The 15,102-nt window shown below is 27.1% G+C and overlaps 1 protein-coding gene across 1 annotated transcript; it reads left to right on the top strand.

The window, feature by feature from the left end:
* The first annotated feature begins 170 nt into the window (after positions 1–170).
* On the top strand, positions 171–14,414 carry LOC114128051 (uncharacterized). Its single transcript, XM_050203858.1, has 15 exons — positions 171–477; positions 3,532–3,621; positions 4,542–4,676; positions 4,814–4,961; positions 5,227–5,393; positions 5,862–5,963; positions 6,207–6,349; positions 6,491–6,634; positions 10,834–10,963; positions 11,054–11,248; positions 11,331–11,473; positions 11,981–12,093; positions 12,460–12,719; positions 13,387–13,553; positions 14,088–14,414. The coding sequence occupies exons 2-15, from the start codon at positions 3,552–3,554 to the stop codon at positions 14,262–14,264; spliced, it is 2,094 nt and encodes a 697-aa protein (XP_050059815.1). The 5' UTR covers positions 171–477; positions 3,532–3,551; the 3' UTR covers positions 14,265–14,414.
* Positions 14,415–15,102: the final 688 nt, after the last annotated feature.

Genomic DNA, 15,102 nt, shown 5'->3' with positions numbered 1-15,102 from the left:
ATCAGTATCACTTAAAATGAAAACGAAATCGTTTCACATTCAGCATTATAAGCAATAATAAATTAAAAATTAAAAACATTTTTTTTTTTTTTGCTAAAATATAAGATTTTTCATTTGAGCTACATAAATACTTGTGTTTTCGATGCAAATTACGTCATCATAATATTTGCATAATTTAAACGTGATTTTTATAATTATATTTCTCCCCTCTTTAATCAATCAGACACCATAATGTTTTAGTGTTAAACATCAATAATTGTGAGTATTATATTGACGAAAACAAATCACCCCTCCAATAATAATCAACATTATGCTTTATGCAACATTATTCACAAATAGTTTGTTATTGGCTCGTATTACTACGACAGTGTTTCACTGCTAGCAACAATTTTTTTACAACGGCTACTGCAGGCTAGTACTGAAACAGAAATACGATCATCGTCAAGACCGTTCACGGAAGAAAAATAAATTAACTAGGTATTTTTTGTATTTTATTTTACATAAATAATAAGTAACATGTGTATTTTATTGTTCAATAAACCCGATAAACAAAATGACCATTTATTCGTGTTTAAGTCTTAGAAAAAAGTGTAATATGTTATTTCAAAAAAACCGTAAACGGTTTTACCTATTTAATATAATAAATATAGTCTTGAATTATAATTTACATATTACAGTAATTTATTGAGTTAATAGGCAAGAAATAAATTAAACAACATAATAGTTATTAAGTCATATAATTAAAATATAAAATTCATTGTCCAACAATATAATATAGGTATACCCTATATATTTAATCTAATGGTTTTCAGTTGGAATTTTGCATATTATTCTGTATTTTGAAAAAATACATGTACCTCTAATACTTATTTATTTCAGACGCAACTCTCAAATAATAATAATTATCATCATAATGAACAGTAGTAGATTGGATATTTTTGGTTTTCTGTGGTATAAAATTGAAGTGAATATTATGCATTTTTGTTAAGGATTATCTATTATAATACGAATATAATATACTCTTAACATCTTTTGTATTCTGTACTTAAATCTGTTTTACTATAATCGCTCATTTAAATTTTAAATTGTTTTTTTCGGAACCACTCACTCGGCCGTTTAATTTTTTCAATCTCTGTTGCTTATCATTCATTTTTTTTATAGTTAAAGGTAGATACTTTTAAACCGATTCACTCGTGGCAGTCATTTATTACGTACTTAAACCTTTTGCTAAATAGTTCGTGTCTTATTTTATTGATGCTAATGGTCCACCTCAGTCTGAGTGGTCCACAAAACAATTTGCACTAACACTGCAAATTACAGCCTTTGAACTTATATTTATTATTTTTCCCGAACAGAGTTGGATAATACAATTAACTAAAATTAATTCCTCTTTTTGTACAAATTGTATTTCTGTTTATTTCGTGATTTTATTTATTTTATATATTGATATAGTCCAAATATTTTAATATTTATAGGTAGTCTAAACGTTCTCTTCCTATCGGTATATACTTTTCAATAAGATATTTTGCATATTTCTTTGTTTCAATAATAATTTTGTATACTGATTGACACTGTTACTAAAAACATTTAAATTATAATTTTTCCATGGTCTAGCCCCTCCTGATTTCGCCTCTTATGAATGTTAAACATAGTAATTTAACCATGTATTATTAAACTGGTTTGTATATTAATAATTTCAAATTCGACATTGCTATACACTATACACGTTTTGAATTGTTTATTTTATTTTGATTAATGTTTCTACTTACGCACACTACAAATAGGTATATACATGTATAATATTATTTATATTAAGTAGGTACCTATACGCTCAAAACTTCATAGTTAAATATCCTGGTACACCATTTTAATTTCTTAAACCCAATAACCGAACAAACAAATATTTATAAACTTAAGACAATTTATATATAATTTAATAATAAAATGTACAATCTCAAAAATATACTTTGTACCATATATCATTGTAATATACAATACACAATATAATGATTTTCAATCACACAACAAGTACGATGAATGATATAATGCAGGATCCAAAACATTATATTATACAGTCGTCGCCTAATGCACACCGTTAACAGGTACATATGACTATAATACATTAATACTATATAGTGCTCATTAGTTGCAATAAATAATAATTCAGCACTTTTCTTTGTTATTGACCATTCTCTAGTTTGGGTGTATTATTGTTATAATTGTCATTATACAAATGTTTCAATATTATTTCACTATAAAGATAAATTTCTTGCTCTGAGTTTAAATTTATTGGTGGAAAGGACAATCTTCACTTGAAGCTTACAAGTTAGTAATCGTTTAATCAAGTATAAAAGATTATCTGGAATGTATTAAATAAATTTAAAATATCATTATTATTCTTTTAATCTATATCTATAGAGTATAAAAGTTTTACCAAATAAAACCGTGTAGATAACCTATACATAAAATCTTTACTCGAGGCTCTAGAGTCTAGATAATAACAGTGATAGAAGTATATATAGTCTTAAATTAATGATTGGAGTAAAGTTAAATATTTTAATGAATATTCCAAGTCCCATCAATTATTTTTTAATAAAAGTACCTACTTATAAAATCCTAATTAAAATATTATTATATTCAATAATATTGTAAATCTTAATTGATAACAATACTATACTATATGGTCGCCTGAATTAAATTCATTCCAACTTATGTTTACAAATAATTTAATATTAACCAATAACCATAATCATCCGTTTATATGTCTTTTGTATTATATTATATTGTATATCAAAATAATCCAACACAATCAAAGAAATACATTATGTCACTCGAACAATATTAAAGTTATTCAAATAAAAATAGTGATTTTAATTTTATGTACTATATTTAATAATTATTATAAATTTTAATATATAGATATGGCCATTAGTCATGTGGGAAACAAAAATATGTATTAATTTTTATTGTCATTATGTCGTTTTTACTACATTCTATACAATGGGTGAATTTAATATCAGTGGAAAATTATTAGTGGGGATGGCGGAGGAATATGAGGGTAGGATATCACCATTTTTCTTTTACTGTTTTCGAGAAAATGTATTTTCATAGCAGGATATTTCTATAATACAGAAAGTGCACAATGTAAGCAATACTTGGAAGCGTTTGTTGTGATGGCGAAGGGATTGCGACAGTAATTAAAACCCTCTTGCTCAATATTGGTAACATATATATTGTATTTACATATTTTTAATATACTTAAATTATAATTTAAGGCAACTTTGAGAGTAAGGAGTGGTGGCACAAGTAAATAACCACTATATTTGCAACGCTCCAAGACAAAAATTTAATTACGATTCTGATAAAAATACTGCTCAATTTACTAATAATTATGATAAGTTGGGTTAATAACAAGGCAAACTATACAATTTTAATATTTTAAAATATTTATTTAAAAACGAGAATAATAACTATATGCGTCGTTCTGTATAATATGCCACTAAACATAATTAAATGTATTTTTACTTGCAGAGTTGAGTTCAGTTATCAACATGGGAAAAGAACAATATTTTATAATCACATCCCTTATAGTCGGAATTATAACTGCACTTCCTAAAGACAGTAAGTAATTCATGTTTTATACTTGTATACTTGGAAACTAGGTGATACTTCATTAGTTTTTAAGGATATTTTTGGTTTCAACTCAGTTATTAACTAATTAACAATAAACTCTTTCTTTGTGTTGTTATGAGTTTGGTTTTTCTTGAATTACTTGATTGTATTAACTATTAATTCTCATAAGTTTTATTATTTGACTAATACAACTAATGCAACTTGTTCTTATCAAATTTGCCCTTCAATCATATTCTCTATACTATAATACTATGAAAATAATCTTTTTTATTTCAGTAAAACCTATCTATTTACCTATTCATTTTCACATTCTGATTCTTAAATTGCAAATATCTCTATTGCCTACTTTGTTTATCGTTTTATTGTTTTATTAATTTTTTTCAGCACTTAATTCACAAAGTATCTAGTACCTAATCTTCATTTTTATATTGTGCCAACACTTCTCTCTTTCATGACGTAACACTCGAAATATATACTTTGTTTTTATTTTCACATTTTTTAAAAATTAAATAATATATTTTTATTTTATAGGAATGGCTTTTTCCCTTATGTCTTATTCCACTTAAGTCGATTAGTAAATACATTTTATTAGTATATAATTGTAATTTCTTCTTACAGCTAAACTCATTCATTAATATAACAATAATAAAACTAAATTTGTTTAAAATGTAGGTACATTTAACGCAGTAAGGTATTAAACACCGTACAGCGTAAAATGAATAAATATATAACCCTTAATTAATATTCCAGTATTTATTTTGTGTGTGTTGTTTCTTTATATAAAACTTTTTCCTATTGTCTTGAGATCATTATATTATTTATATTTTAATAGTTTTTAAACTAGTCAATACATATCATATAATTATATTTAAGTTATCTAATGATCATTATTTTATTTATATTCTTAGAGATTGTGTTTATTGATACACCTAACATACCGAATAAGTCATTAAATCTTGAAACTATATTGCCATCACAAGCTACATGTGGTAAAAGAATGGCACCAAGTTTTCGAATAATGGGAGGAAGTGACTCTGAATTAGGTTGGACATTTTTGTTTATTATTTTTAATTAATTTGTAATTATTCACGCGTTACAAAAATTGAAAATTATTAAGTATTATAGTAAGTATATACATAAATTCAATTAAGTTATACGTTGGTATTTACGATCTTAACAGGTGCTTGGCCTTGGATGGTAGTTCTCGGATACAAAAATGTTAATAATATCAATGGTTCTATCGAATGGCTATGTGGTGGTACATTAATTTCTAACACACATGTCTTAACTGGCTCTACATGCGTACACAACATTGGGAATAGAATATTGTAAGTTACTGCATTATAACGTGTCGAAGAAGGTTATTTATTAAGGAACAATCAATCATTAATTTTTCATTATGCATTCAATAGCTTTTTTTATACGGAAAATATGCAAACAACGTTTTGATTTTTTTTTTTTTTTTTATTTAAAAAAGGAACACTTTATTCAGGTCATATTGAACTCTGATTTTATAATACACTTTTAAATGTTAGTTGAAAAATTTTACGTTTATGAGAGTCTCTTATAAATGAATTTTTAAATTTATTACAGGACAGTTGCACGCTTAGGGGAATTGAATTTAGATCCCACAATTGATGATGGGGCAACCCCATTAGATGTTCCAATCGAACGTATTATAAAACATGAAGAATACAACTTGCGCACTTTAACCAACGATATTGCATTACTAGTATTGAAAAATAAAGTTAATTTTAACAGTAAGTATTTTTTTATAAATATTAGGTATTACGCTATGTATTCCGGGAGGAAGCAATGCGAAAGCGGTCCCCTCCCGGTCGTCGATTCAACCCCCCCCCCCCAAAAAAAAAGGTATACTATATGTATTAAGTATCTGCAGCATACTTGAATGTAGTTCTTAGTTGATTAAACTTTTTCACGACTGAATCGAGTGAATATTATATCGTATCTTTTTATTACTATTATTTGTTTTAGTTTTATAAATTAAAAAAGCTTGTTTGATATCAATGTCTGCACTTATATTATCAATTATTGATAGACTATTTCAAACATAAAATGTTGTATACATATATGTTTATGCGTTTAAATAAAATAGATAGAATAGTGCATTGTGTATTTGTGTGGTGTGTGAAATTCATTTGTAAGAAAATGTTATTATTTATTATTGATACAATTTGATTTATTTATTTATTTTTATTTTTTACTAGCATTTATCCAACCAATATGTTTGCCACTAACGCCAAAAATGAAAAACATCGATATGGGGAATAATTTGCCGTTTATTACTGGATGGGGATATACTGAATTCAGTAAATTAATTATTTATTTATAATGAAATAATTAGTGAACATATTTTAGCAATTAGAATGAAGCAAATTGGATATTTTTATAATCACTCAATGTTGTTTAATTATACTATAGATTCCAATAATTAATATTATTGAGGAAAAAATTTTATTAAAAAATTGAATGTCTGTTAAAGTTATAACTAATAGACATTAAAAAAAATAGTATTTTGTAATATTTGGAAAATAATTATTAATATTATTCAGGAGGTCAATCATCTTCATCTTTAAAGGAAGTTCAAATTCCAATTACAAACATAACGGACTGTAAAAAGTTTTATCAAAGTGAACATTATTCGATCGATGACAAAGTTATATGCGCTGGAGGAACAGGGAGAGACTCGTGTTTAGTAATTAGTTTATTTAATGAATATATTATTAAAAATTGTAAAATGTATATATTGATCAAAGTAATAAAGCAAAAAAAAATATTAAATTCATAAATAGTAAAGGTATAATTATTACAATTTATTAATTGCAATATGTTTCAGGGTGATTCCGGAGGTCCATTAATGTGGTTGGAAGAAAAACAATTTTATTTGATGGGTATTGTTTCTTTTGGTAAAAAATGTGGAATATTCCCAGGCGTGTATACCAAAGTGGCTTCATTTACTGATTGGATTTTAGGAAATTTATAAATTTTATTCTAAACAAACATACGCTGTAAGTATTTTCAAATTTTATATTTATGTACAATTGTAGCTAAATACAACCAAATGATTTGTTCACTTAAGAAATTCATATAAATATTGTGCAATGTTATTCTCGAGTACCATTATTCTTATTTCATCGCTCTTTTGAACTAAACATTATAATATGATATATTTTCAAAAACCAACATTTTCTAATATATTATTGATAGATTGAGGTATATTTTATGGTTATAATTTATGAATATTGAATATATTTCTATTTTGTATCTACGTATATTTTTTACTTTATTGATAACATACTATATGTTTAGAATAACAAATAATTACAGCATATTTATACTATTTAACTGACATACTTCAAGCAAGGTAAAATAGAACATAACATATTTCTATAATTAAATTTATAAGTATCTAAAAGATATAAAATATTTGTGACTCAATATAATATATGATCTATTGTAAAGTATTTATAATCGTTTAATTTCAATTTTTATGCATATATTAAAGCTACTTATTTATAAGAAAACGTTATTTTCGATTATGAATATTGTAATTTGAACCATATAAACGGCACATAACCACGATCTTAAGTTAACTACAGTTTAATTATATTTCTTAATAATAATAATTAATAATAATTATGAAAACATGTATACCATTTCTTAAACTATATTATTCTATAACATACAATTTGTAATACAATTTTTTTTCAGATATATTAAGTTTTTTTGTGTATTCTGAACAATTTAAGATTTGTTTATATATAATATATATATATTACAATATATTATATAATTATTATTTAACAAAATTATAACGTCGTTGAACGAAAAACAATAATACTGATTATTAGACAACAACATTGGGCAGGGCGTACTGTGGGTCTTCGCATCGTGCAGCCAATCAGCGCTATGAAGACTTACAATACTACTTTTCAATTGGTCGTTATTATTATTTATCATTAGACGCGTTTTAATCTATCTTAGCATTTTGAGAGTCCCAACATTAAGTCCGTCAGTCGTAGTTAGAACGCAGTGATCGAAACTCCTAACTCCGAAGAACCGTTCAGAGCCCCGAGCCGTTGTCACAACTCATATACGCCGACCATAATAATTGATTCATCGTCGATTCTCTATACACGCATTTTGAGGTCAGTCGTAGGCGATTGCTTAACTATACGCTTTAAACAATTATTTTAATATATTATCTATACTATAAAAGCAAGTCCCGATTTTTTTTACACGCATATAACTCCACACCGTTCAACGTATCGTCACAAAATAATTTTTACTATTTTACCTGACAGTTTGGTGGAGGTTTTAGTACCACTTTTGTTAGTTAACATGTCCAATACTTTGATATTTTCAGATATTTTCAGAAATATTTTATTTGTATTTAAACACACTATTTGGCGTGTAAAACGAAAAATATCTACGCGTTCCTATAGTAACAGTATATGTATCTTTATTTAATTTATTTCGAAGAGGGAAAATAATAAGTTACACATACTGTTACTATAGGAACACGTAGATATGTTTCGTTTTTCACACTAAAACGTATGTTTAGATACAAATAACATATTTCTGTAAAAATCTAAAACTTTAAAAATACTGGACATGTTCTCTAATAAAAGTGGTACTAAAACCTTCAGCAATTATTATTTTACTCAAAACCAGTTTTCGACTTAAATCGATTTTTTATATGGTACCTAGTAACTTAAAAGCTAATCACTTTAAATACTTGAAATTTTCACCAAATGTTTATATTAACGTTATCTATTTATCTACAGTCCAATTTTAAAAATATTTTCGATTTTTTTTAGTAATTTATAGACAACTGAAATTTTCAATTTTTCTAAGAATTTTTTTTTTTAAAGTATCGATAAAAAAACTTTGGGTGCCAAAAAAACTTCAAAATTTAATACAACGTTCCTTATGAGTTGCTCTTTTTGTAGTTAAAAAAAAATCAAAAATTTATAGCCACAATTTTTTTTTTTTTGATTATTTATAATTTAAACTTTTACGAAATTGAGTAATGATAACGATTTATCCTCAAACGATTTTAAATATTTTGTTGTTATTCAAAAAGTATAAGTCGTATATTTGAAAATATCACCAGTTGGTTAGATTGGCATTTTTTTTACATAATTTAATTTTCAAAATATTTCGCTTATTATTTTAATGTTAGGTATTTATAGGCATTTGAAATATTCGTTTTAGTTTATTTTTTTTTTTTTTTGTATAAATATCGATAACATTTTTTTAGCAAGTCATAATTTAATAAAAAATTTTACATAAGTTAGTTTTATAGCGATTCAAAAATTAGTCAAAAATAGTAACAATTTTTTTTTTATTAGCATTTGAATTTCAAATGCTGACAAAAATTCATCAAAATCATGAATATTTGCAAATTATTTTGTAGGTGTAATTTATAGATATTTTTTTTGAAGAATTTAAAATTTAATATAAGATTTTCCTTAAGTTTGGCTTACAATAATTTTAAAACAACTTAAATTATTTTGGTGTGATCAGGCCATTAAAACATAAACCACCTTTTCACCAACCACTGGAAATAATATCCTAGGCTGACAAATCATCTCTGTTCAGAATTGTTTTTCGTATACAATAATACCTATTATTGGATTCAAATTTAATACAACCATTATAGAGACCTATTATACAGCAGAGCATTACTCACTTGACTACTCCTTTTTTACTTTTGAAGTATGTTGGCTAGATCTGTTTTTTTTTTTTTCATTGTCGCTCTGTGTTATTCTAATGTTGTACACGGAAAAGAAGTATTATAATATCTAGTATAAATGTGATACGTCAGTGGTAACTGTAATGAATTTATTAAATTATAAATAATTCGATAAAAAAACGATTCTAAGCGCTAAGACGATGTACTGTACTATATATTTTTCTATTTCCAATTTTACGGGAACATAAAAAATATTCCTTGTGACCCGATAAAATTCAAATATAATTCCTTAATATTCCAGATAAACTATAAATTTAGCATAAAAATATTCCTCCTCTAAACGTACCGTCGGATCTATTAAAATTAATTGTACTTTTGTAGTTTGAATATTATAAATATTTTGATGGACATGAGTAAAATTCTTATACAATGAGCTGTATATTTTTTTAAGTCGGGGAGTATTCACTGTTCAGGCATGGAAGATATATACAAGGTAAAAAAAAAAAAAAAAAATACTTCACTGTTACTAAAGATATTTTATTTATTATTATTTATACATAATTTATACATTGCTATAAAATTCTAATTTTTATGTTATTAAATTACTAGCTATTATATTAACTTATATAACTTAGTTATTAACATTTAACCGACATAGGAATAGATAATATATCTTATAGGCTGACCACCTATAAGGACTACTTTAAAAAAAGCAAAACCGTTTCAGCGTTGACGGCTTGATGCATTACATTATATACGGATTATAATTTTTAGGTTCATAACATGTAAAAAAAATTGTAATGTATTGTTTTCTTATACAAGTATTCAAACATTTTTAAACCATGATTTACTACATTTAAATAATAAAATAACGCACAGAAATACCGATCAATTTAATTAATTCGAATATAGGTACATAAATAGATTGTCGCATTTTTAGACATTAATAATTAACACTTACAATGATACTACTACATTCGTTTATTTTTGTATTTTAGTTTTAATAAAATAATTATAATAAATGTTAAAAAAGCTTTGCAGTATACTTTTACAGTTTACGTATAATACTCTGTGTAGGTAGGTAAGTACCTATAATCTATATATATATATTAAGTGTTACGATGCTATGCACATTATGTGATTTCCAGGAAAATGTTGTCTTTGAGCATCGCATTTAACGAAATCAAGGACTTGTTGTGTGTAATGATACTATTTTCTGTGTGACATAATATAATAATATGACAATTAACATTAAATATATTACGATGGAGGATATTGAAAAATTCAATCGATGACCACTTCTCCGACAATAATAATATAAACTATATAGCGGCAAACCGGTCTGTACCTACTTATAAAGATCGATTCGGAACGGTTGACGTTTCGATTGAAAACAGCAATAAACTATAGAGAATATTATTATTGTCTATTTTTTTTTTGTTTTATGTATATAATCGTAAATCATTCGCGTGCATTTGTGATTCTCGTACGGTGGTGTGATCTATCGTTTGTGTGTACGTTTTCTCGTTCTTGACATGTCGAAACGCGCTATTGTATGGTGTTTAATTTTTGCGTACACCGCCGATTCGCAATCTTGGGACCGGAAAGACGGTGAGACTGACAAATCGTAATATAATTAATAACTACTCGATTATGCTTGCTCGTACGTCTTATTATTTCGACCGTTTGTCCGTATTATAGATGACGAGCTGTGCAAAGTGATCACCAGGACCGACAACGATTACACGTGTAAGCCGATCGACCAATGTCCGGTGGTCCTCCGTGAAGCCAAAGACCTTTCGGCGTATCCAAAGATATGCAGATTCCGGGGACGAGTACCGATCGTGTGCTGTCCGACAACTGCGCGAGATGTCCCCGATAGAAACTCCACCGAAAGTGAGTGAAATATTATTGTTTGTTTTTTACTATCGACAATACCGTTTAAATCCGAATACTAACTCCCAGCGGTTTCGTGTAGTGTGCAGAGAATACTATTCGTTGACTACGAGAGGCGGTGGAACTATCGAATCCGGAGGTTGTCGAACGAACAATAGGGTCAGAAAAAGTCTTCTCACCATCGTCGGCGGGACCAAGGCTGAAGAAATGGAATTTCCTCATATGGCAAGTACCAATGAAAGTAAAAAAAAAAAAATTAAATCAAACTTAAATGAATAATTTTATTGAAATAACCAATAATTTTAATAATAATTGTATTGCCCGTGGTATAAATATGATGTTGGTAAACTCGTAATGATAAACTTGTCGTTCATTTTTGCAACAGTTCTATAGTGTACTTTACTACTTTATAACAAAAACAAAAATATTCATAAATATCTCATGATAATATTTTTATTTTTCAAAAAGCTGTGTTTCAAGGGTTTGTCTTACATTATATAATATACTTATAGAGCAATATTATCGCTGCGTGTATCTACCTATAACTTATAATGTTAGATATCAGCTATGTTGTTTCCAGGTACATCAATGTATGTATCCTTACTAAAATATAATAGAACCGTCAAAACCTAGACATCGAACGATTTGTAAAACGTACAACCTTCAAACAATAATAAACAATTTAAATGCGTGTGTAGCTAATATTTGTAATAATTAGTCATATTTATTCAGGTTCTTTTAGGATTTGGAGAGAAAATTAAAAATGTTGAATGGGCCTGCGGTGGGTCATTGATTAGCGATCGTTTTGTGCTTTCAGCAGCCCACTGTTCTGAAATTGGAAAAAAGTAAGTTACTGTTATTAATTATTATTGAAAGTCTACAGGTATCTATCTATTTTATAATTATTCATTAATAGATACACTGTTAAATTAATCTAATATATTGGTAATATTAAACGGGATAATATTTAACGATAAATATTTAAAAAGATAAATATTATTCGTTATTTAAGTGAAAACTAAAATTAGTTTTTAACGTAGATACCTATGAAGTGTTTTAATTATTTGTTTTTATGTACATACTTACCTACTATAATTTAGTAATTTACTACTTTATTTTTTTCCCTCAATACACGTTTTTATACATAAAATAATATATTATTATGAAACGAATTGTTACTGTACAATATATGATGGTTATTCTTACTTCAGAACTCCAGTTAAATGGGCCTTGCTGGGTGACAACGACATAGGTTCCAATGAAGGTGCTGCTGACCCTAAGATTCGTGAAATCGTAGAGCGCATCTTGCATCCAAATTACAAACCTCCTTCGATGTATAACGATATCGGTCTATACCGGTTAAGCACACCGGTTAAATTCAATCAATTTATCTTACCAGTTTGCTTAAACTCCGAAGAACAATTGACCACTAAACAAGCAATCGCCATTGGTTGGGGAAGAACTAGTTCAGGTTTTTATATAGTCTTTTAACTTTTTGTAAAAGGTTACTGTAAAATTGTTCATACATATTACTTATAATATGTTATTATAGGTACGATTGAAAAACCAAATAATATATAATATGCATACAAATTACAATATGCTGTGGACGATGTCTTAAATTAGATCACATACCACATGCGTACTAGTATCTTTGAGAATTTTTAAAATAAATCTTAATAATTTACCATTTTATTATTTAAAAAACAAAATTATCATATTATATTCTAATTAGTAATTATCTAATTTTATTTTATAAATGATATTGACTATACCCAATATAGGTACCTATGTTTAAATTGATATAGGTATTTTACATAAATATTTATGATTATAAAGTACCTACTTTTTAGTTTCAATTAGTGATTATCGTATGATTTCTAATGTTTTTATATCATGCATATCAATTGTTTCTTTTATCAAGTAGTTCTAAAATTATATTGTGCTCAAATATGTGATAATATTACACTTTTAAAAGAATTCTAAATTATTTAAATTTCAGTTTACCAAAAATAATATAGATAATATACTGCTCCGTATTGTATATAAACGGTTTCGAGCGTTATTTGTAGACTCGTTAAAATTATTTGATGATTTATAGATAAGTATTTTTTTTAAACTATTGTTTATTTTTTCAGCTGGTCAAACGAGTAATGTTTTAATGAAAGTATCATTAGATTTTGTGGAACAAAATGAATGCAATCGTAGCTATTCGTCTACCACGAATCCAAATTTGAAGTTTGGAATAAATCCAAGCAATCAAATTTGCGCCGGACAAATGGAAGGCGGCAAAGACACATGTCAAGTATGAAAATTCAATTTAAATAGCTATAAATACGTACCTAATTATTAGTTATTACCTATATAAGTAGTAAAAATATAATACATCTATAATCTATTTTTTATTAAGCCTAACTAGTCGGATTGAAATAGTCAGAGCCCAACTTAAGGGGGGGGGGGGCTAAGGGGGCTGCAGCCCCGGGCCCCGATATTATTATAATTTAAGTTGATAATTTAGAATTTAGATAATAATTATTTTTGGGGCCCCATTAGAAAATTTAACCCGGGCCCCAAAATTCCTAAGTTGGGCTCTAGAAATAGTCGTTAGTATATTTTAGGTATCTACTGTTGAGTATATTATATTATAGTAGCCAGTAGGTACCTATATATATGTCCTATATACGATAACTAACGTTTGTAAACATTTGTAACGTTTTTTGTTTATCAAACGATGTTTGAGTCACCTGATATTTCACCCAAGTCCAACCCTATTTTAATCTACGAACGTTTTAAAATTATTACGTTATTGATTTTGTAAATATTCTATGTTCCTATCTAGGGTGATTCAGGCGGACCGTTACAGATCGTACATCCTGAATTTGAGTGTATGTACACTCAAGTGGGTATAACGTCGTTCGGGAAACTGTGCGGTGAACCAAATGCTCCTGGCGTCTACACGAAGGTATCCAATTACGTGTCTTGGATCGATAGCATCGTTTGGCCGACCTCTTCATGAATATCGATTGGAGCGACTTAAAAATTATGATTATACAGCAAAAGATTTTATCCTATGTTTTTCTCTTGCCTATAGGCATATAAGCGCATATTATATTGTGTGGAAAATGTATATTCTTAAAAAATATATACCAATATTTTATTATATTCACGTCTGCCTTTAATTATTTTTTATGCAACAGTAGGCAGTTCAAGTATTATATAGGTAACAATACTAGCTAGCTACCTACCTACCCATCTCCTACCTCCTACCAACCTATCTCTCTCTACTTACCGAACGTTATTGTAATAAAATGTAAAGATGGACAACCTTTACAGCTAGGTAATAATATTCAATAATTAATAGATACTATAATCTAATACCCACAATCTATATGAACACCAAAACAAAACTTAGGTAGTGCAATGTTTAGTATTATAGCACATTTTTTTAGTAAAGTTTTAAATTTGGCCTAGAAAAAATTAAGAGTGTATACCTACATCGACAACACTTTTGTAAAAATCGATTTCAAATTAGTGTTAAATTATACAATTAAAAATCAGTTTACAACGGTAGATATTTTTTAGGTGTTATTTTTCTGTCATGTCAGTCATTGATATATGACATAAAGTTAATTTTTTTTTAAAAGTGATGAAATCACCAAGAGTATAATACCTAACTACTACCAAATTGTCTAAAACTAAATGTTAGAATTAAGAAAGTAAGCAATATCGATAGCACGGTCGATAGTAAATAGATTACCTACCTACAACCTACTGATTTATAAATTTTTATAAACCGTCTACTGCAGTACTGTGGTACTGTGGTAGGAAAATAGTATTAGTGACTAGTGACTACT

This window comes from Aphis gossypii, chromosome 3 (genome assembly GCF_020184175.1).
Source record: "Aphis gossypii isolate Hap1 chromosome 3, ASM2018417v2, whole genome shotgun sequence".
NCBI lineage: Eukaryota > Metazoa > Arthropoda > Insecta > Hemiptera > Aphididae > Aphis > Aphis gossypii.
The sequence above is the reverse complement of the archived record's forward strand: the minus strand, read 5'-3'. Positions and strand labels throughout refer to the sequence as shown.

Excerpts from the sequence above, each read along its gene's own strand:
- LOC114128051 (XM_050203858.1), top strand. The coding sequence starts at position 3,552 with ATGGGAAAAGAACAATATTTTATAATCACATCCCTTATAGTCGGAATT. Across the intron at positions 5,964-6,206 it reads ATGGGGATATACTGAATTCA|GAGGTCAATCATCTTCATCT; the intron begins GTAAATTAATTA and ends AATATTATTCAG. Across the intron at positions 13,554-14,087 it reads GCGGCAAAGACACATGTCAA|GGTGATTCAGGCGGACCGTT; the intron begins GTATGAAAATTC and ends GTTCCTATCTAG.